Below are 24,231 nucleotides of genomic sequence, written 5' to 3'. Positions count from 1 at the left end.
AACCTTCAAAAATCAATTGGTTGCGAGCTTTCCAGTAGTTCCAGCAAATGATGGCAAGCAATTGAGGATTATGGTCAGCATTCTTCAACGGGTTAAGTATCTCTGTTGATGCAGTCCACCATGTCCAAAAGTCGTTAGAACTCTGAGGGGGAAGACAGTCACGAAGATAACTCTGAGACCATACGTCTTTAATTCTAGAGCAATCGATCAAACAATGAGTGACTGTTTCCGTTGCTTCATGACAGCAGGGGCATATTGGTGATATAGATGGGATGCGGTGATGAATCTGAGCAAGCACCGGAAGTCGGCCATGGAGAGCTTTCCAGATAAATAGCTTAATTTTGTGAGGCAAGTTCAACTTCCATAGATCAATCTACGGCTTTTTCTGCTGCATATAATTAGGGCAAAGCTCCAGAGGCGGATGGTAAAATAAATAGCCAATTCTGTAACCTGAAACTGTATCATATTGCTTGGATTTGTTCAATTCCCATTGCAATTTATCCCTACTCTGCTGAATTTTAACTAACAAAATCCTGTTTGCAACGTCTTGGGGAAATAATTCTTGAATGAGATTCTGATTCCAATTCCTATCTTCAGTAATTAGATCTTTAACTCTTGGAACCAACTCAGAAATAGCCTGTCTATTTGGCATGTCAGAAATCATTAAAGGATACGGAGGAGGCAGCCAAGGATCCTCAAAGGTTCGGATATTCTCACCAGTACCCACAGCCCAATTGAGACCTTTTTTAACAATCTTTCGGCCTTCCAGTATGCTCCTCCATCCCCAGGAAGGTGAGACTCAAATTTCTGCCGTTATAGCATTACCATTGCTAAAGTATTTACCTTTTAGGATTTTGGATAATAAGGAAGTAGGCTGTGTTACAAGTCGCCAAAACTGTTTGCCTAAAAGCGCCAGATTTTGGATTCTGAGATCTTTAAATCCAAGACCTCCTTCTTTTCATGGGCGAGTCATAGTGTCCCAGCTAATCCAAGCCATCCGTCTTTCAGAACCTTTTTGTCCCCACCAGAACTGAGAAAGTAGAGAGTGAATTTTCGAAATTAAACCATCAGGCAATTTGAAGCAAGACAATGTATAAATAGGAATAGCTTCTCCCACTGCCTTAAATAATACGTGTCTACCACCTGACGAAAGAAGATTGCGCTTCCACCCTTGGATTCTTTTCCGAACCTTTTCTTTGATCATACTAAAAGAAGCCTTTTTCGATTTAGAGACTGTAGAAGACAAACCAAGGTATTTATCCTGAACCCCAATATGATTAATATTCATAGAGTTAGCCAGTAGTGTACGAGTAGTGGAGGGAGTGTTGTGGCTAAAGAATACAGCAGATTTATTAAGATTTACCCTCTGGCCACTGATGCTTTCATAAGAATTTAATAAATGCAGGATATTTGAACATGCTTCAGGATTAGCCTTACAGAATAAGATGGAATCATAAGCAAATAGGAGGTGGTTGACCTTAGGACATCGCCTATGTATCTGAAAACCCTGAATTAGTCTGTTTTGTTCTGCCTTGTGTAGCAAGAAGGAGAGACCTTCTGCACAGAAAAGAAAAAGATAGGGGGATAGAGGATCTCCTTGTCGAATACCTCTATTTGGTTTGAAGAAACCATAAGGTTGTCCTTCCACAATAATAGAATAAGAAACATTTGTCACTAATTCTCGAATTCACATGATCCACCGGGAGTCAAAACCAAACTTCTCTAATATAAACCAAAGAAAGTGCCATTCCACCCTATCATATGCCTTACTCATATAGTATGATAAAGAAAAGATAATGCATTTTGATATATGTTCATAATGAGTTTAATTTTGATACGGTTAATGAAATAAAAGGGATAAATTTATTAAGATTTAAACCGTTTAATTTTTTTTTTTTGAAAACAAGAGTTTAAATAATAAATATTTATATTAAAAATAATTTATAAATAAATTATTTTAAATTTAATTTTTTAATTTTAAAAAAACTTATTTTACAAGAAGAATGATAAAAAATTATTTTATATTTAATTTTTTTAATTTTAAAAATACTTATTTTACAAGAAGAATGATAAAAAAAAAATTTATTATAGGAGAAGTATTTTTTATAACTTCTCTATAAACATTTAAATAATTTTTTAAAAGTTAGAATTTAATTTTAAAATTTGCACCAAATATTAATATTATTATTTTTTATTAATCAAAAACTCAAAAAAATAACTTTTAAAACTTTTCGAACGAATTTTAAATACTACACATGCTATAATTTGTATTTTTTTTCCTAAAATAATAAGTTATGAAGTGAAATATTTTTTTGTTACATGACTTCATTTGTGAATATATATATATATGCATATTTTTTTTTTTTACATAGTAAAATTTAAATTCTTTATCCATATAAAGAAGAGAAAGTGAAAAGTAAAAGTAGGACGTGGAAAGCATATATAGCCATTAACGTAAGACCAATTCACCATATATGTAATATCATATATTAGCTGAAGGCCCGTGGAACTTAAAATATCTATTGTTACAATTTATCTCTTTTAACCTATAATTCAAATGGCATAATTTTTTTATATTTATCTAAATTTTTTTTTATTTTTGATAAAAAAAATCTATAACTCACAAAATAATAGAGAATTATTTATTTAAAAAATCTTTATAAAACCATATATTAAAAAATAATTAAATTACGTATCCACCCTATAATATTTAACCAATGAAACAATAAAATTTCAGTATCACCAAAATATAATAGCTTAAATATTTCTAAAAAACCAAACATTATTTCATCTATAAATAAAAATATTCCTTTTAAGATGATGAAGAAATACATAATTTAAAAATACAACTATTTTGACTTATAGTTTTATTTATCTGCTAATTAAAAATAATAAAAAAAAAAAGACAAACTAAAAATTCGTACAAACTTAGTTTTTTTTTTTTTTCATCTGCTACTACGTTTTAGTGTAAACCTTAACAAAAAGGAAAATATATTAAAAAATACACTTTTGAAGATTTATATATTTTCTAAGAATTTTGTCTACTTTTTTTCTTCATACTATTATAGCTACTCTATTCTAAGATTATAAATCAACCCCATAATAAATTACAAATTATTTAACCTTAAACAATGAGAATATAGAATAATGAGGTTATACTGCATTTTATTGAATTTCACAAACATGTGAACTACAAATAATCAAACATAAACGACTACATACTTAACTTTGCCTATAGCATAATGATCCAGTATCCACATCCTAATAATTGATGTATTGCATCAGCAATAAAACCAATAAAAAAGTACAACCCAAACTTAAAATATCAATTTTTATTACATGGACACAACCAACAAATTTTATATTGTTCACAAAAAAGAGTGCACACTATTTTGGCCTGAACCTCCTAACACATAGTTTAAGGTTGCAACAAGGTTTAATTTTCTGGGAAGTTGTGTCATTGGGGGAGTTAAAACATAAAACATAAAACCTTGGTTTCTCATCATAATTTCTCTTAACTTCTTCAAATTTTACCTCTATCTTCTTTAATTCTTATACATTCATATTCATTTTACAAAGTGCATGTACAAACAATAAATAAATAAAGCCTTATTTATTTTTGTGTTGGTTTTATTTTTCATAATAATTAAGAAACATGGTTGAGAAGGTTGCCGCCACTGCCGCCACTACCACCAAGAACCACTACCAATCATTTGATCTCTCCATTGACATGCATCAACAAAAAGGCTCCAAGTTGTTTGACGACGATCAAAAGATCCGGTAAGTAATAACATTATTATTGAGCCTCATTGCTGATGCATGTCAATGGAGAGATCAAATGATTGGTGGTGGTTCTTGGTGGTGGTAGTGGCGGTGGCGGCAACCTTCTCAACCATGTTTCTTAATTATTATGAAAAATAAGACCAACACAAAAATAAATAAGGCTTTATTTATTTATTGTTTGTACATGCACTTTGTAAGATAAATATGAATGTATAAGAATTAAAGAAGATAGAGGTAAAATTTGAAGAAGTTAAGAGAAATTATGATGAGAAACCAAGGTTTTATGTTTTATGTTTTAACTCCCCCAATGACACAACTTCCCAGAAAATTAAACTTTGTTGCAACCTTAAACTATGTGTTAGGAGGTTCAGGCCAAAATGGTGTTCCATCAGTTTTAAGAGTAAAGCTAGGAGACTTTATGGCCTTTATAGCAGCCGGAAACATCCTCCTTGAGTATGTAATAACAAATCCTCCTTTACATACATACACTGTGTGATAATAACAAAATCACTCAATGAGTGAATGAATAATTAAACAAGTAATACAAAAACCAAAGGCATATATATATAGAGAGAGCTTTAATTTGAGTCCTATAATTGTGAGTTGAATGGCTTGAATTTGGAAAGGTCAAGCAAGACACCAATCACTGATTCAAGAAGAGCAGCAAGTGTTATTAATTAAGAGACAAAACATACTCAAACATTGCAAACCAATCAATATTTAATGTTGTTCTTTGTATTTTTATTTGTTTGAAGTAAGTAAAATACTTCGACCATGCTTACATTAACACAAAAGTTAGCCACCAATTAATTATTATATAGAAATATGTATTTAGTGTTCATAAAAAAATTTGATTATACTGTTTGATTATTCTATTACGATAGATTTTATTATTATTCTATTATCTTTAGTTTGATTATTCTAATAATTAATTATTTTATTAAAAAATATATAAAATAATATATATAAATATACACAAATAAGTAATAAATAATTAGAAATATTTTTTAAAACCATAAATTTTGCATGACAAAATTAATTCTTTTTCGTTTCAAATATTCTTTCAAAATTATCCTTATTTTCGTAAACAAACACCACACTAATATATTGAGATGTAATTTCACGTAAATATATTAAATTTCTAGTTTATGAATTAGTAGAAAAACGATCTTTATTTTAAAAACGGAGAATAAGAAATTAAAAATGATGTACCTGAATTTCAATGAGAATAGTAGAATATGCATATGCAAAGGCAATGTTTCCAAGAGTTAGGAATATCCCCCACACTCTATGAATCGGTGATTCTCCTTTAGCTCCTGCTATGCTACCCATTATAGTGCCATTTTCTGTTTCATAAAAAAATATTAGCCAACAATATAATTTTACTATGCTCAGCCAATTTTATTTTTTATGCTATATTATTCATAAACTATGTAAACGTTCCAATTTAAGATTTATGAAATTGTAAATATATTTTTGTAAAAAAAAATCACGGATCAAAAAAATTTTATCAGTAATATTTCTATATATATATATATATATATATATATATATATATATATAATATAAAATAAAAAAATAAAACAATGGAATTAACTTTAATAACATAATAGAGACAATTATACATAATTCTTATTTATTATTTAAAATATTTTCAAATTTTAATAAAAACACATATTTCCACAATTATATAAATGTATTCGTTCCTAAAAGCATTAATTTAATTTTTAAAATAATATATTCTTAATCTTTACCCATCAATCCACTATTAATATTTTTTCCAATATATTATCTTTAATAATATATTAGTACTCCATGTAATATTGATTGATGATATAATATGTTATTTTCATATAGTAAAATAAAAAATGATTTTGCAAACAAAATTAATACTTTTTGAAATTTTAAAAACTCAATTTAATGGCATCTTTCCAAATCAAATCGTATTTTTAAATAAATTTTTAGTTTAATTTATGTTTAAATATAATGTCCATTTATAAGTATATACGAAAATAGAGAGAAAAATTTGATGTAGGAAGAAAAGACATATATAACCTGCAACTTTGATAATTCGAAAATTGAGATCAATTATGGAATATGTAAATTGTAAAGGACCGGACGGCAGCAAGTATTGAGTGAGCTAGAAAGATCGAAATAAAATTATTAAATATTAAAAAGAAAGAAAGAAAGAAGAGAAGAACGGTGGTTGCAGAAGGTAGCTAAACTACAGAGAAAGAAAGAAGGTACGAAGAAAAGAGTGGGATGGCAATTGTATATATAGACTTCTTAACAACTTCGAATTTTTTATTTATATAAATTAAATAAATATTTTATTTATTAAAATAAATAATTTTAAAATAATTACAAAGATACATCATTTATTTTTATAAAAAATAATTAAATTAAATTTTATGATATTTTAAATTTAAAAAAAAAATTATTATTATTATTATTATTATTATTATTATTATTATTATTATTATTATTATTATTATTATTATTATTATTTCCTTCTTTGGCCGAAGCCATAAAGGAACAAAAAGAAAGAAATGAAACAACGTGGGTGATGTATAACCAATTTACTTATTAATATAAAGGTTTCTTCCATTCATTTCCATCGAATGGAATTTGGAAAAAAAAGAAAGAAAGAACCGAAGCCAAAGAAAGAAAGATTTCAGATAAATATAACAAATCACCCTTCCATTAACACAAATATTTTCTCTAATCATCATCATCAATACATTTTTCATTTGGGTTCATTTCTCACTTACCGTGAGAGAGAGAAACCGAAGCTCCCTAACCTCCACCAAAATTCCGGGTTCAATTTCTTATATTCTGTAACTCCAATAAAAAATCTAATTCAATAAAAGTGTTCATATGTTTATTTTTTATACGTTGATGTTATTTTTGTCTAATAAAAATTGACGAAAATTTTATTTACATAATGTGATTTAAAGAAAAAATTTTATACGGCTTTAGATAAGATTTAAGAAAGATTTTAAGGATTTAATAAAAAAAAGCTGTTTTCGGATTATGAGTTATCTATTTGTATTTTTGAGAGTACTTTTCAAAATTTTTATTCATAATAAATAAATTAAAAAAGATTTTTTTAAATAAAAAAAGTAAGATCATTTTGATAAATAATGAATAGGTATATTTTTTATTGAAATAATAAATTAAATTATTAATTTCAATTAGAATCATAAAAATATAAATTAAAAATTAAGTCATGCAAAATTAATAATTTAATTTAAGTCACCTTGTCACAGAATGGGGTCACAGACTCACAGCATCCAAAATACTTCTATTTTGTAGTTACCCCCTCAACATCAAGATGTGTTCCAAGATGTATTTTTGTAATTATCTCACCGTTTATTCATTTGTACCATGAACTCTTAATTACATCTCGGACGTTGAGGAAACTACCAAGGTTGCGAGAATCAGACCGGTCAATAAATCAGTGAGGTTACTGGTTCAATGGTTCACTGGTTCGACCGGGGTTCAACCGGAGTTCAACCGGTTTAATTAAATATTAAATAAAATTATTAAAAAACCTAAAAATAATTTTAAATATATAAATTCAATAATTTCTAACTTAATAAAATTTAAAATCTCACATAATAAATTATCCATAACTTAATATTAGAGGTCCACAAACAACTTCAAACATCAAAGTTTATAACTAAACAACTTCATAGATCATTAAGAAAGAGAAATATAGTGATACTAAGAAACCCAAAAGAATTTAAATTGGCATGGCTTGTGTACATATCATCTAGCAACACTTAAATGGTGGCTGAAAAGTATAAATAGATTGAATGATACTATTCAAAACAAAGGTATATTAGTACAGACAAGCATAGTTTGTTGATACATAACAACCAGTTTACCATATGCAGGACTTTAAAATACACTGATTCAGATATATAGAAGCACATTGACACTGTTTTTGACTCATGCTTCACAAGAAGACTGTTAGTCTACCATAAGGCTTTTCACCTTCAACCCTAGAAGGTTGAATGTGACATGAAAACTGAACAGAAGCATACAATAAAGAGAGACAGGGTTCCAACAATTCTGTGCTTCACTCAGAAGCAAGCATTTAAGGACTAGTCGAGCCAAATACTTCTACTTATCATGATCTGAATCGACCTGTTATCCCAGCTCAACAATGAATTATCGACAAATAGTAAAATACTATGTTGCTAGATCAAACCCAGGTTATAAGACTCTTCACGATCACTTGTTCACCATCACCCTCGTCACATTTGTGTTTGCATTATTGTGCTTGTGTTCCATTCATTTACTCTAGTTTTCATGCTATTGTGCTAGGGAGGGAAAAGTGGAAAATACACTACACTGAAAAAAAGGGAAGGGAACATAGTTTCAAACTTTCAGCAGCAAATCAATTAATCAACAGTATAGTTATAACTTATGAATCCAAACTAATCTGAAAACATATCAACAGCAAAAACTAAATTGAATCGAATTCCAAAGTCAGAATCCAAATTAAATTGAATTCATAATTACATCACCATTCAACAAATTGAATAAATAATGTCTTCTGGCTATTGTTCCTATTCCATCTTTCAACACCCAGCAAAAATAAATTAACCTTCAACAAAAGTAACTCAAACAAATTAACCCAGCAAAGAAAATATTTAATCAAATCATTCAATCAAACATTATTTCAGAAAACCAGTAACTCGGATTAAGCAAAATTATCAAACTCAGAATCAGAAATCAAAGAACCCAAAACCCAGAATCGGTATTATTAACAAATGTACAAACCAAGCAATATTAATTAAAGCAGCAGCGCTTACCGGCGGCGAAGGAGGAAGGAAAGTGAGGCGAGGGAGGAATGGGAAGCGACGGGCTGACGACAACGGAACAAGGGAAGTGAACTCGAACAGAGAGCGACAGAGAGCTCGAAGCTCAGACACAGAGAAAGTGAGTGAGAGAGAGAGCGCGCGCTTGAAGAGATGACGATCGACCGGGAAACCTTCGCGACGGTTATGCCACGGGGTCAACGCTTCCTTTGTGCGACGGTGACGATAAGAGAAAAGATGAGAAGGGATTGGCGATGAGAAGAGTGTGACGGCACCCACGATTCCCGCCGGCGGCGAAAGCACCATCTACCGGAGAAGAAAAGTTCGGCCATGGAGGATTGTGATAGCGGGCTGGTGGCTGGGGTTAGGTTAGGGTAAGGTTTCTGATTCTCAGAGATGAGATGAAGAGGTGGGGGTGGCATGGGAATGACGCGTTGGAAAGGAAAAACTGGAGACTGATTGTGATTATTAGGTTACGCGTTTTACTTTTGCCGTTTTCTCTTTTTTTTTTTTTTAAATAGGGCCAAACGACGTCGTTTTGCATCTCTGATTTCAAACCAAAAAACCGCCAAAAAATCGGACGGTTCTCCCGGTTCACTGGTTAACCGCCGGTTCGACCGATTCTTCCACCGGTTTTTTGCCAGACGGTTTTGACGTTACCCGGACCGGCTAGGTGACCGGTTCCTGGTTTTTCCGTTTGAACCGACTGGTCCGATTCGATTTTCAGAACCATAGGAATTACAGAGTTACTCTTATCTTGGCTACTAAGACTCCATCACTTTTCGAGCACATCTCGAATGTTGAGTATTGGATATCAGCGCTTATACATATCACGGTACACCCATTCACTCAGGATATGATTCGCCGTCACTCTATCACAGAACGGGTCACAACATTCGAGATACTCCCATTTTATAATTACCCTCTCAGCATTTAAGATGTGCCCAAAATATATTTTTATAATTATCTCAACGTTTATTCATTTTCGTAAATACTATATTTATTTAATTTAAATATAAAAAAATCCATCATTCTTCCTATGTATTAATTTGTTACCAAAAGATACTTCAAGAAAGAGAGTAAAAGGTATAAAAAAATATTACTAAATAGTTATCAAGCAATTTGATGTATTTTATACTCCTAAGAAAAATGATAAATCACTCAAGTGCCAATCAAATTTAAAAAAAATTAAGAAATAATTTGCCTAAAAGGTAACTTAATAGTTAATATTAGAGAATAAAAAAAATGATTTTTTCAATACATTGAACTTATGAAAATAAAAAAATTAATATTTATTTATAATTTTTTTATAAAATTTCTGTTTAATAATATCTTTAAATAATGCTCTTAAAAACACCTTTTTTTTTATCAAAAGAAAAATTTTATTGATTTGTTGACAGTTTATAATAGGACAACAATGAATAAAGGTGGTTCCACCAATTATACCATCCACATGAGATAAAATTAACTTTAAAAAAGAAATAAACAAAAAATAAATAACATTTGAAATTTGAAAAAAGAGAATTAGAAGTGAAGGCCCTTGGTCCCCTTTAACAACTTCAGCACATGAGATCATGCTCGAAGACTTGGTTAAGCGCCAACCAAACTTTCCAAAGGTGCAGGCTCGAAGACTTGGTTAAGCGCCAACCAAACTTTCCAAAGGTGATTGCAGCAAACACTTATTGGAATGTAGTTTTAAGAAAAAATCCAACGTTAAGTGATGGACCATTGTTACACGGCGGTCCATGAAAACACCAAGATTAATATTTAATAATTAATATAGTAATGAAACCAAATATATGATTTGGATAGAGAGAAAGAGAGAGTGAGTGTAAGAGAGAGAGAAAGTGCGGAGGGACGCCGCTGTTTCCTTCCCATTCTCCACTTCTTTTACCATCACTTCACAATTTACACACCTCCGTCAAAGCCGCCACCGCACACTCACCACTCACCTTTTTTCCTCCCTCTTCTCAGGGGCCCCAACGAAACGTCAGTGTTTCAAAACACTAACCTCTCATTTATTTTCTAACACACTCCAACAACTCCATTCTCACCCTCTCAACAAAGCTCCTTCATACAAGGTATCTATAAATTCCTAGAATCCTTCCCAAACTTTTTCTGTTAATGCGAAAAGAGTTTCTTTCGAGGGAAAAAACGAAGATGGTTTCTTCTGCATTATATTTCGTTAAACTTCAATTGATTGTGTTCTGTTATTGTAACTGAATTGAGTCATGGTTAATTCTTGCAGATCGAGTATTAAAGAGATGAAGCATTATTTGGCGGCTAATTATTGAATAACCTAAAGCATTATTGATATTTATTTTTCTTGATTTTATTTTCCAATTTATTAAATTTGCTGAAACAACTTATTGTTAATAATCATGACAAGCGCTATGAACCTAAGCGGTCATTATAACGGCACATTCGCTGCGGCTTCTGTGAAAGCATCTCATTGCCAATCTCACTTGTTGCCGTGTCGAATCGGATTCGCGGCGTCAGTTGCTGCGGCGGTTCCAATTTCGTGCTGTGGCGCAAGGGGAGGTTCTCGCAATAGGGCTGCATTTACTGTGAGCTGTTGCAAGGCAGCAACAGGGAGAGATGTTTTGGTTGATGAGAACGACGTCGTTTCGGAAACAGAGAGGAGTTACACTTGTGTCATGAAGTTTGGTGGCTCCTCGGTTGCCAGTGCTGAGAGGGTGAGAGAAGTTGCCAACCTCATAATGAGTTTTCCAGAGGAGAGGCCTGTGATTGTTCTATCTGCAATGGGAAAGACAACTAACTTGCTCATATTGGTATTTTCTATTCCCTTTTCTTTTTTTTTTTGAAAAATCTTTATGGTAATCATGAACATGGAACACTTATGAGTCTAACTTACATCTTTTAATTATTATTTGAATTTAGGTTTAGAGAAAGTACAGTGTACAATGTGTAAAATAGGAGTAATAAAAGAAATTAAGATCACATGGTAATTAAGTTAATTAATTTTAAATAATTTTTAATTTTGAATTAAAAAAATAATTATCTAAATTAGTTTCTAAAGATTTTAAAAGTGGATATTTTATTTTTTGAGAAAAAAGGTTTTACTTCACCAGACAAAATAGTCCCCCAATTCATTTTTCGGTAAAGTAATTACCTAAATCAGTTCCCAAAAATTTTAAAAATGGACATTTTAGTCCAAAAAAAAAATTAATACAGAAATCAATTCCCAATATTTTTTTCGTTAGACACAACAATCTTTCATCCAAAAAACTAAAATAAAATTATTATTATTATTATTATTATTATTATTATTATTATTATTATTAATTGCATAATAATATTGTACCATAATTTTTTGTATTTTTTGGACAAAAATAATAATAAATTTATTCACTAGATTTTTATGTATCTATATATATATATATATATATATATATATATATATATATATATATATTCACTAAATAAATAATAATAATAATAATCAATAAAATTATTAGAGATTATTCTACAAAAAAATTTAAAGTTGAAATCATTTGATACTTTTGTATTTAATATAATAAAAAAATATCCTATTTTAAAAATTATGTTTGTATTAAAAAATATTTTAATTTAAATTTCAAAGTATCATTAGTCATCTTACTTGTTTCTAACAAAAAAAATGTATTAATATTAATATTAATATTATTATTATTATTATTATTATTTAGTGAATATATATATATATATTATAAATACATACATAAAAATTTAATGAACAAATTTATTATTATTTTTGTTCAAAAAATAAAAAAATATTATTAATAATATTATGCAATTAATAATAATAATTAGCCTCTAAAAATAGGGTAGGTTGATTTAGGATGCTAACTAAGTAGACGGGGAAGCGAGGTGCGAAAGCGGGCAACAAGTAGATTGGGCTAAGAGCAAAATTTGCTCCTTAGGCTTTCCTGTTCGAAAAGGCATAGGAAGAGTTAAGCCAGCATAGAGCAAAGCTCAACCTTCTATTAACGGGGATATTTACTAATATAACCGTTATACATCGGTTACGAATTATAGTTCGGCAGACCTCCTTTTAAATCGGCACATTAACTCTGCCAACTTTATGGCATTAAACCCCTATGATCGGTTACATAGAAACGATCAATTCAGACCCAAACGGTCATCGTCATCTCCGAGTTATAAAAGGAAATAATCAGAGTTTGCAGAGGTAAATTTTTGTTAGAAAACGAGAGACATTTCTTAGATAATCGTCCTTAACTGACTTGAGCGTTGGAGTGCTTTTTGCAGGTGCTCCCCCATTGTTTTTATTTGGTGGCCGAAGTTCATCGTGACACGTCGAAGATCGGCCAACAACCCCAAGAGGACGAGTTATAGTTCGGCCATATTCAGGCAGGAACATTTGGCGCCCACCGTGGGGCCGGTGAAAGTAAAAGGTCTTTTTTGACTCTCTTCTCATAGGCCCCAATGGCTGATGTACCCCCTCCCACCCCATCCGAGCTCCTTCGGATGGTAACCGAGCTCCAACAAGCGAACCAGCAGATGGCTGAGGCAAATCAGCGTATGGTGGAGGAGAACCAAAGGATGCAACAACAAATTGAACAGCTAGTCAACGCTCGTATTGAGAATAATAATGACCATCATGAGCGACGAGACAATGATGAGCGTCAATCCGGACCAACCCACGTCTCCGAGACGCCTCAAGACGATGAAGGTGGTGGCCCTCGGAATGATGGAGCTTCACCTGAGAACGAGGATAATGAGCCTGACAATTCAGCCGGACCTTTCACAGCTGACATTATGAATTTTCAGCTCCCCAGACAATTTACCTTGCCTACGACACTAACCCCATATGATGGGTTAGAGGATCCGAAGCAACATGTCAAGAAATTCCGATCTATTATGATCGTCAACGGTGCATCTGACCCTATTTTGTGTCGTTGTTTTCCGTCCTTTTTAGATGGTCCTGCACTTGACTGGTTTTACTCTTTGCCTGCAGATTCTATATCACATTTCCAAGAGTTGTCAAAGCAATTTGAAGATCACTTTGCAGCATCGGCGATATATTTGCACGATTCCGACTATTTAACAACTGTAAAGCAAGGTCCTCAGGAAAGCCTGAAAGACTACATCACCCACTTTACGAAAATAGCCATGAAAATCCCTGACCTACACCCCGAGGTTCCCTTGCACGCCATCAAAAGCGGCCTACACCCGGGAAAATTCCAGGAGACCATTGCTGTAGCCAAGCCAAAGACATTAGCTGAATTTTGCGAGAAGGCCAAAGGGCAAATAGACATTGAAGAGCTTCGCCAAGCCCGAAAGGCAGAAAAGTCGGTGAACACTAGAGACGATGACAAATCTTGGGATAACAAGAAGAATTTCAAGCCCACACCCAGATATGAGTCATATACGCAGTTTAACACGAAGAGAGACGACATTATTAAGGAAATACTGAATTCCAAACTGATTAAGCCTCTTCGTAAGGCCGGCAGTTATCCCGAGCCCAAGAACGTTGACAAATCCAAGTACTGCACATTTCATCAGAAGTATGGCCATACTACCGATGAATGCGTGATCGCAAAAGATCTTCTCGAACGCCTGGCCAGACAGGGACATCTTGATAAATATATTGCAGGGCATATGCAGAAGAGGACCATTCCTACCACGGATCCATCCCTCGGAGGATCATTGGTGCACAAAATTGTTACATATTACTCTCTTACAATTTTGCACACAGACCAGCAAGTGCACTGGGTCGTCGAAGTAATACCTTACGTGAGTAAGGGTCGAATCCCACGGAGATTGTTGGTTTGAAGCAATCTAAAGTTATCTTGTAACTCTTAGTCAGGATATAATATCAATAATAATTTTTAGTTTGGATTGTAAAAAGCAAAAGGGTAGGACACAAATTATACTTGTATGCAGTAATGGAGAATATGTTGGAGTTTTGGAGATGCTTTGTCTTCTGAATCTCTGCTTTCCTCTGTCCTCTTGTTCACGCACGCACGTCCTCCTATGGTAAGCTGTGTGTTGGTGGATCACCGTTGTCAATGGCTACCATCCGTCCTTTCAGTGAAAAGGGTCCAGGTGCGCTGTCACTGCACGGCTAATCATCTGCAGGTTCTCAATCGTACCGGAATAGGATTTGCTATCCTTTTGCGTCTGTCACTACGCCCAGCACTCGCGAGTTTGAAGTTCGTCACAACCATTCAATCCCAGAATCCTACTCGGAATACCACAGACAAGGTTTAGACTTTCCGGATTCTCATGAATGCTGCCATCAATCTAGCTTATACCACAGAGATTCTGATTAAGGAATCTAAGAGATATTCATTCATTCTACGGTGGAACGGAAGTGGTTGTCAGGCATGCGTTCGTGGGGGAATGATGATGATTGTCACGTTCATCACATTCATATTGAAGTGTGAATGGATATCTTAGAGAGGAACACGCATGTTTGAATAGAAAACAGAAATAATTGCATTAATTCATCGAGACACAGCAGAGCTCCTCAACCCCAACAATAGAGTTTAGAGACTCATGCCGTCAAAGAGTACAAAGTTCAGATCTAAAATGTCATGAGATACAAAATAAGTCTCTAAAAGTTGTTTAAATACTAGACTAGTAAACTAGGTTTACAGAAAATGAGTAAACTAAGATGGATAGTGCAGAAATCCACTTCTGGGGCCCACTTGGTGTGTGCTGGGGCTGAGACTTAAGCTAATCACGTGTATAGGGCTGTTTTGGGCATTTAACGCCAGCTTTGGATCCTTTTCTGGCGTTGAACTCCAACTTGTAACTTGTTTCTGGCGCTGGACGCCAGACTGCAACATGGAACTGGCGTTAAACGCCAGTTTACGTCGTCTATCCTTGAGCAAAGTATGGACTATTATATATTGATGGAAAGTCCTGGATGTCTACTTTCCAACGCAATTGGAAGCGCGCCATTTGGAGTCTTGTAGCTCCAGAAAATCCATTCCGAGTGCAGGGAGGTCAGAATCCAACAGCATCAGCAGTCCTTTTTCAGCTTGAATCAGACTTTTGCTCAGCTCCCTCAATTTCAGCTAGAAAATACCTGAAATTACAGAAAAACACACAAACTCATAGTAAAGTCCAGAAATATGAATTTTGCCTAGAAACTAATGAAAATAAACTAAAAACTAACTAAAACGTACTAAAATCTATATGAAATTAACCCCAAAAAGCGTATAAAATATCCGCTCATCACAACACCAAAATTAAACTGTTGCTTGTCCTCAAGCAACTAGATAAATAAAATAGAATACAAATAAGTCAAGAAGCAATAATATCTCAGAGTTTTTGAGTGAAGCTCAGATTCTAATTAGATGAGCAGGACTAGTAGCTTTTTGCTTCCGAACAGTTTTGGCATCTCACTTTATCCATTGAAGCTCAGAGTGATTGGCATCTATAGGAACTTAGAATTCAGATAGTGTTATTGATTCTCCTATTTCAGTATGATGATTCTTGAACACAGCTACTTTATGAGTCTTGGCCGTGGCCCTAAGCATTTTGTTTTCCAGTATTACCACCGGATACATAAATGCCACAGACACATAATTGGGTGAACCTTTTCAGATTGTGACTCAGCTTTGCTAAAGTCCCCAATTAGAGGTGTCCAGAGTTCTTAAGCACACTCTTCTTTTTGCTTTGGACCTTGACTTTAACCGCTCAGTCTCAAGTTTTCACTTGACACCTTCACGCCACAAGCACATGGTTAGGGACAGCTTGGTTTAGCCGCTTAGGCCAGTATTTTATTCCTTTAGGCCCTCCTATCCACTGATGCTCAAAGCCTTGGGATTCTTTTTATTACCCTTGCCTTTTGGTTTTAAGAGCTATTGGCTTTTTGCTCTTGCCTTTTGGTTTTAAGAGCTTTGGCTTTTTCTGCTTGCTTTTTCTTTTTCTTTCTCTAAATTTTTTTTTCTGCAAGCTTTGTATTCATTGCTTTTTCTTGCTTCAAGAATCATTTTTATGATTTTTCAGATTACCAATAACATGTCTCATGTTCATCATTCTTTCAAGAGCCAACATATTTAACAGTCTTAAACATCAAATTCAAAAGACATATGCACTGTTCAAGCATTCATTCAGAAGACAGAAAGCATTGCCACCACATGTAAATAATTAGAATTTTTCTTGTTAAAAACTCGAAATTTCTTGCCTCTTATTCTAAAGATCTACTATTTTATTCATGTTTGCTGATGATGAGAAAAATAAATTATAACTTAGTTGAAGACAAAATCAAAATAGGTATGCTAATTACTACTACTTATATCTACTTTCTAAGGTAAACTCCTATAATGACAACTATCACAGAGTTAAAGCAAAAATTGGAATTTAACAACCTTTGTTCTGGGAAGTGGATGTTCCTCTAATCTGCGGGGTGCTTGGTCCTTCAAGAGATAATTTCTGGCGCTTCAATTCCCTTAAATCACGCCCTTGCTCCTCCTGTTCTTTAAGCAAATAGCAAAGAATGCTACTTTGTTCCTTCTGTTCTTTCTTTATTTGTTCCATAGCTTCTTGCATCTTGGTAATAGATGTTTCAAGATACTCCCAGTATTCAGATTGAGGGATTTCTGGGAGAAATTCCTGTGTTCTCTTCTTGATGGGGTCATCCTGTGCTTGTTGTTTTTCCATTGATGCTTTGGTGATTGGCCGCTCAACTGAGATATACTCAGTTATTCCCATCCTTACTCCAGCGTCCTTGCAGAGCATAGAAATCAAGCTTGGATAAGCCAACCTGGCATCTTTGGAATTTTTGTTTGCAATTTTGTAAAATTCAGTTGAAATCAGTTGATGAAATTCCACTTCTTTTCCCATCATGATGCAATGGATCATCACTGCTCTTCTAATAGTGACTTCAGAACGGTTGCTAGTGGGCAGCAGAGAATGCCCAATGAAGTCCAGCCATCCTCTGGTGACTGGTTTGAGATCTTCTCTTTTGAGTTGATTTGGGACACCCTTCGTGCTGGTGGTCCACCTGGCTCCAGGGATACATATATCCTCTAGAATCTTATCCAGGTCCTTGTCTGTTCTCATCATTCTCCTATTGAATGAGTCTGGATCATCTTTCAGCTGAGGTAGCTTTAAGATCTCCCTGATCTTGTCAGGGTGGGTATGAACAATCTTTCCTCTGACCAAGGTCCGATAGTCATATAAAGCAGATCCAGATAGTCTTTGCCTGTCTGTTTGCCACATATTAGCATAGAACTCCTGGACCATATTCCTTCCCACTTTCATTTCAGGATTAGCTAGGATCTCCCAGTTCCTGATTCGAATTTGCTCCTGGATCTCCGGATATTCGTCTTCTTTCAGATCGAATCTAAATTCCGGGATCACTGATCTTAGACCCATTATTTTGTAATAATGGTCTGAATGTTCTTTAGTTAAGAACTTCCCTTGATTCCAAAGTGGTTTTGGAATGCTCTCTTTCTTGCCTCTTGGAGTGGGTTGTTTTCCTTTAGGAGCCATGATCTTAGTGATCACGGATAAGCACACCAAACTTAGAGGTTTGCTTGTCCTCAAGCAAAAAGAAAAGAAAAGAGAGGGAGAGAAGGAGAGCTAGGTGCAATTGTGGATGGAAGGGGAGGGAGGCCGAACCCATATTTAAAGGGAGAGGGGGGTGGGTTCGAAAATTTAGAAAAGATATGATAAAAAAAATTGATTTGGAAAAGATAAGTATGATATGAAAAGATACGGTTTAAAATTGAAAAGATATGAAAGATATTTGAAAAAGATAAATTTGGATTTTGAAAAAGATAATGATTAGATGAAAAGTTTTTAAATCCTTCTAAAAAAATTTTTGAAAAAGATTTGAATTGGATTGAAAAAGAATTTGTGTTTATGGATTAAGATACATTTGATATTTTAAAAGTAGGGTTTTTAGAAATCAGGGTTCTTAACATGTTTATGCAAGAAATCATGAATTGAAACATGAAAATTAAAATTAAAATGAAAAATATGAAATAAAAACGAATTTACCTCCTCCCCACCATCCTGGCGTTTGAACGCCCAAACGCTGCATGTTTTGGGCGTTCAATGCCCAAATGCTGCTTCTCCTGGGCGTTCAACGCCCAGCTGTTGCTTCTTTCTGGCATTGAACGCCAGGAACTCCTTTGTCACTGGGCGTTTTTCTGAACGCCCAGGACGCTGTAAATCTGGCGTTAAACGCCCAGATGGCTATCCTTACTGGCGTTCAACGCCCAATGGATGCTTCTTTTGGGCATAACTGGCATTTTCTTGCCAGTGAGCTCTTTTTCTCTGTTTTGTGTGTAGATTCCTTCTGTAACCCTGTGAACTTATGCAATTGACTCTTTACTTTAGTATCAATGAACTTTATATAAACAAATAAAATCAAAAATAGGGCAAAATGCTTAGAGGAAGTGATGCCCCATGGCTGGGTTGCCTCCCAGCAAGCGCTTCTTTATTGTCTTTAGCTGGACCTTGCTGAGTTTTTAATCTAGCCTCAGCCTTGAGCACTCTTGCTCAACATTGCCTTCAAGATAGTGCTTGATTCTCTGTCCATTAACAATGAACTTCTTATCAGTATCAATATCTTGAAGCTCCACATAACCATATGGTGATACACTTGTAATCACATATGGTCCCCTCCACCGGGATTTCAGTTTCCCGGGGAATAGCCTGAGTCTAGAGTTAAACAACAGAACCTTCTGTCCTGGTTCAAAGATTCTAGATGACAGCTTTCTGTCATGCCACTTTTTTTATTTCTCTTTATAAAGCTTGGCATTTTCGAAAGCAGTGAATCTGAATTCCTCTAGCTCATTTAGCTGAAGCAATCTTTTTTTCTCCAGCTAATTTGGCATCAAAATTCAGGAATCTGGTTGCCCAGTAGGCTTTATGTTCCAGTTCCACGGGCAGGTGACATGCCTTACCATACACAAGTTGGTATGGAGAGGTCCCTATAGGAGTCTTGAATGCTGTTCTGTATGCCCACAGAGCATCGTCCAAGCTTCTTGCCCAATCCTTTCTACGGGTACTTACAGTCCGTTCCAGGATTCTCTTTAGTTCTCTGTTAGAGACTTCAGCTTGCCCATTAGTTTGTGGATGGTATGGAGTTGCCACTTTATGGCGAATCCCATACCGGACCATGGCAGAGTAAAGCTGTTTGTTGTAGAAGTGAGTGCCCCCATCATTGATTAGTACTCTAGGGACGCCAAACCTGCTAAAGATATGTTTCTGGAGGAACTTCAGCACTGTTTTAGTATCATTGGTGGGTATGGCAATGGCCTCTACCCATTTTGATACATAATCAACTGCCACCAGAATATAAGTGTTTGAGTATGATGGTGGGAAAGGTCCCATGAAGTCAATTCCCCATACGTCAAACAACTCAATCTCTAAGATTCCTTGTTGAGGCATGGCGTAACTGTGGGGCAAATTAGCAGCTCTCTGGCAACTGTCACAGTTACGTACGAACTCTCGGGAATCCCTATAGAGTGCAAGCCAGTAGAAACCACATTGGAGGACTTTGGTGGCTGTCCGCTCACCTCCGAAATGGCCTCCATATTGTGATCCATGGCAATGCCATAGGATCCTCTGTGCTTCTTCTCTAGGTACACATCTCCGAATTATTCCGTCTGCACATCTCTTAAAGAGATAGGGTTCATCCCACAAGTAGTACTTTGCATCAGTAATTAATTTTTTCTTTTGTTGCCTGTTGTACTCTTTGGGTATGAACCTTGCAGCTTTATAGTTTGCAATGTCTGCAAACCATGGTGTTTCCTGAATGGCAAATAAATGCTCATCCGGAAAAGTCTCAGAGATCTCAAGAGAGGGGGGGACGTCCCTTCTACTGGCTCTATCCGGGACAGATGATCAGCCACTTGGTTCTTTGTCCCTTTTCTATCTCTTATTTCTATATCAAACTCTTGCAGAAGCAACACCCATCTTATGAGCCTGGGTTTCGAATCCTACTTTGTGAGTAGATATTTAAGAGCAGCATGGTCAGTATACACAATCACTTTTGATCCTACTAAGTATGATCTGAACTTGTCAATGGCATAAACCACTGCAAGTAATTCTTTTTCTGTGGTTGTGTAATTTTTCTGGGCATCATTTAGAACGCGGCTAGCATAATAAATGACATGCAGAAGCTTGTCATGCCTCTGTCCCAATACTACACCAATGGCATGATCACTGGCATCACACATTAGCTCAAATGGTAATGTCCAGTCTGGTGCAAAAATAACTGGTGCTGTGACCAGCTTAGCTTTCAGCGTTTCAAACACCTGCAGACACTTTGTGTCAAACACAAATGGTGTGTCAGCAGCTAGCAGATTGCTCAGAGGTTTTGCGATTTTTGAAAAATCCTTTATAAACCTCCTATAGAATCCTGCATGCCCCAGAAAGCTTCTGATTGCCTTAACATTGGCAGGTGGTGGTAATTTTTCAATTACCTCTATTTTAGCTTGATCCACCTCTATTCCCTTGTTTGAAATTTTATGCCCAAGGACAATCCCTTCAGTCACCATGAAGTGACATTTTTCCCAGTTTAAAACTAGGTTGGTCTCTTGGCATCTTTTCAGAACAAGTGCTAAATGGTCAAGGCAGGAGCTGAATGAGTCTCCATATACTGAGAAGTCATCCATAAAGACTTCCAAAAATTTTTCCACCATATCAGAGAAAATAGAGAGCATGCATCTCTGAAAGGTTGCAGGCGCATTGCACAGCCCAAATGGCATCCTTCTGTAAGCAAATACTCCAGACGGGCATGTGAATGCTGTTTTCTCTTGATCCTGGGGATCTACTGCAATTTGGTTGTAGCCTGAATAGCCATCCAAAAAGCAGTAATAATAATGACCTGCTAGTCTCTCTAGCATCTGGTCTATGAATGGTATAGGAAAGTGATCCTTTCTGGTGGCTGTATTGAGCCTTCTGTAGTCAATACACATGCGCCACCCTGTAACTGTTCTTGTAGGAACCAGTTCATTTTTTTCATTATGAATCACTGTCATGCCTCCCTTTTTTGGGACGACTTGGACAGGGCTCACCCAGGGGCTATCAGAAATAGGATAAATAATCATAGCCTCCAGTAATTTGGTGACCTCTTTCTGCACCACTTCCTTCATGGCTGGATTTAGCCACCTCTGTGGTTGAACCACTGGCTTAGCATTATCCTCTAATAAAATCTTGTGCATGCATCTAGCTGGCTTATGCCCTTAAGGTCACCTATGGACCACCCAAGAGCTGTCTTGTGTGTCCTTAGCACTTGGATTAGTGCTTCCTCTTCCTGTGAATTTAAAGCAGAGCTTATGATCACTGGAAAAGTGTCACCCTCTCCCAGAAATGCATATTTCAGGGATGGTGGTAATGGTTTGAGCTCGGGTTTAGGAGGTTTTTCCTCTTCCAGAGGAAATTTCAGAGGCTCTTTCATTTCATCTGAATCCTCCAAATCAGGCTGAACATCTTTGAAGATGTCTTCCAACTCTAATTCGAGACTCTCAGCCATGTTGATCTCTTCTACCAAAGAGTCAATAAGATCAAATTTCATGCAGTCTTTTGATGTGTCTGGATGCTGCATGGCTTTGACAGCATTCAACTTAAACTCATCATCATTGACTCTCAAGGTTATTTTCCCCTGTTGGAAATCAATGAGAGTTCGTCCAGTTGCTAGGAAGGGTCTTCCTAGAATGAGAGTAGCACTCTTGTGCTCCTCCATTTCCAGCACTACAAAGTCAGTGGGAAAGGCGAATGGCCCAACTCTGACAATCATGTCTTCAATCACGCCTGATGGGTATTTAATGGAGCCATCAGCAAGTTGGAGACATATCCGGGTTGGTTTAACTTCTTCAATTAAACTAAGCTTTCTGATAGTGGATGCAGGTATTAGGTTGATGCTTGCCCCAAGATCACATAAAGCTGTCTTGGTGCAATTACCTTCTAATGTGCATGGTATCAGAAAACTCCCAGGGTCTTTAAGCTTTTCAGGAAAACTTTTCAGAATGACTGCACTGCATTCTTCAGTGAGGAGAACTCTTTCAGTTTCTCTCCAATCCTTCTTATGACTCAAGATCTCTTTCATGAACTTGGCATAAGAAGGTATTTGCTCAAGTGCCTCTGCAAATGGAATCTTTATTTCAAGAGTCCTGAGATAATCTGCAAAGCGAGCAAATTGCTTATCCTGCTCCTCTTGGCGGAGTTTTTGAGGATAAGGTATATTGGTTTTATATTCCTCAACCTTAGTTGCTGTAAGTTTATTTCCTACAGAAGTGGTTGAAGAAGCCTTTTTAGATGGGTTGTCATCAGCACTTGTGTGTGTCTGATCCCTCACTGGCAATTGAGTGCCAGAGTTAGAAGCTGGAGTGGCGTTAGACGCCAGCTTCTCATCTGTTCCTGGCGTCTGAACGCTAGAACTGTGCTCCTTTTGGGCGTTCAACGCCAGATCCTTGCTTGTTTCTGGCGTTGAACGCCAGTCCTGAGCATGGTCTGGGCGTTCAGCGCCAGCCTTCCACCAATTTTCTGGCGTTTTAGCGCCAAAATTATTTTTCCCTGGGCTCTTACTGTCCTCAGGTGGATTTTGGGTGGTTTGCTCATTTCTTGGCTTCTTGCTGCCTTGAGGTGGGGTATTTAATGTTTTCCCACTTCTTAATTGAACTGCTTGGCATTCTTCTGTTATTTGTTTTGACAGCTGCTGTTTTGTTTGCTTCAATTGTTCTTCTATATTTATATTAGCCATCCTTGTCTCTTGTAGTCTATCCTTGAATTCGGCTAACTGCTTTGTTAGAAAGTCCAATTGCTGATTGAATTCAGCAGCTTGCTTTACAGGACTGAGTTCAGCAGTTACTGTTTTAACCTCTTCTTTCATGGAAGGGTCACTGCTTAGGTACAGATGCTGATTTCTGGCAACTGTATCAATGAGCTCTTGAGCTTCTTCAATTGTCTTTCTCATGTGGATAGATCCACCAGCTGAGTAATCTAGAGGCATCTGAGCTTTTTCTGCAAGCCCATAATAGAAGATGTCTAACTGAACCCACTCTGAAAATATTTCAGAGGGGCATTTTCTTAGCATCTCTCTGTATCTTTCCCAGGCATCATAAAGAGATTCATTATCTCCTTGTTTAAAGCCTTGGATGTCCAGCCTTAGCTGTGTCATCCGTTTTGGAGGAAAGTATTGATTCAGGAATTTTTCTGTCAGCTGTTTCCATGTCCTTATGCGAGCCTTAGGTTGGTTATTTAACCACCTCTTAGCTTGGTCTTTTACAGCAAATGAAAATAGTAATAATCTGCAGACATCTTGATCTACTTCCTTATCATGTACTGTGTCAGCAATTTGTAAAAACTGTGCCAGAAATTCTGTAGGTTCTTCCTGTGGAAGACCAGAATACTGGCAACTTTGCTGCACCATGATAATGAGCTGAGGATTTAACTCAAAGCTACTGACTTCAATGGAGAGTATGCAGATACTACTCCCATATGAAGCAGTAGAGGGGTTAGCATATGACCCCAGAGTCCTCCTGGACTGTTCATTTCCACTTAGATCCATGATGGAGAAAGGGAGATGATGTAAAATAGGGAAGAAATATTTTTATTTATTTAATTATTTATTTATTTCGAAAATAAAATAAATTAAAATAAAATAAATAAAAATGGGTGAAGATTT

At 35.4% G+C, this 24,231-nt stretch overlaps 1 protein-coding gene across 1 annotated transcript in view; it reads left to right on the top strand.

Moving 5' to 3' along the window:
• The first annotated feature begins 10,430 nt into the window (after positions 1–10,430).
• LOC107613537 (aspartokinase 1, chloroplastic-like) overlaps positions 10,431–24,231 on the top strand; it is a 33,929-nt gene continuing 20,128 nt past the window's right edge. The window contains exons 1-2 of the mRNA XM_016315578.3: positions 10,431–10,693; positions 10,861–11,404. Coding sequence (XP_016171064.1) covers positions 10,994–11,404 — 411 coding nt within the window. The 5' untranslated portion in view covers positions 10,431–10,693; positions 10,861–10,993. The remainder of the gene's footprint in view (positions 10,694–10,860; positions 11,405–24,231) is intronic.

The sequence above is a fragment of the Arachis ipaensis genome, chromosome B8, assembly GCF_059453495.1.
Source record: "Arachis ipaensis isolate K30076 ecotype BB chromosome B8, ASM5945349v1, whole genome shotgun sequence".
NCBI classification, from domain to species: Eukaryota; Viridiplantae; Streptophyta; class Magnoliopsida; order Fabales; family Fabaceae; genus Arachis; species Arachis ipaensis.
This window is presented reverse-complemented; position numbering and strand designations above follow the sequence as displayed.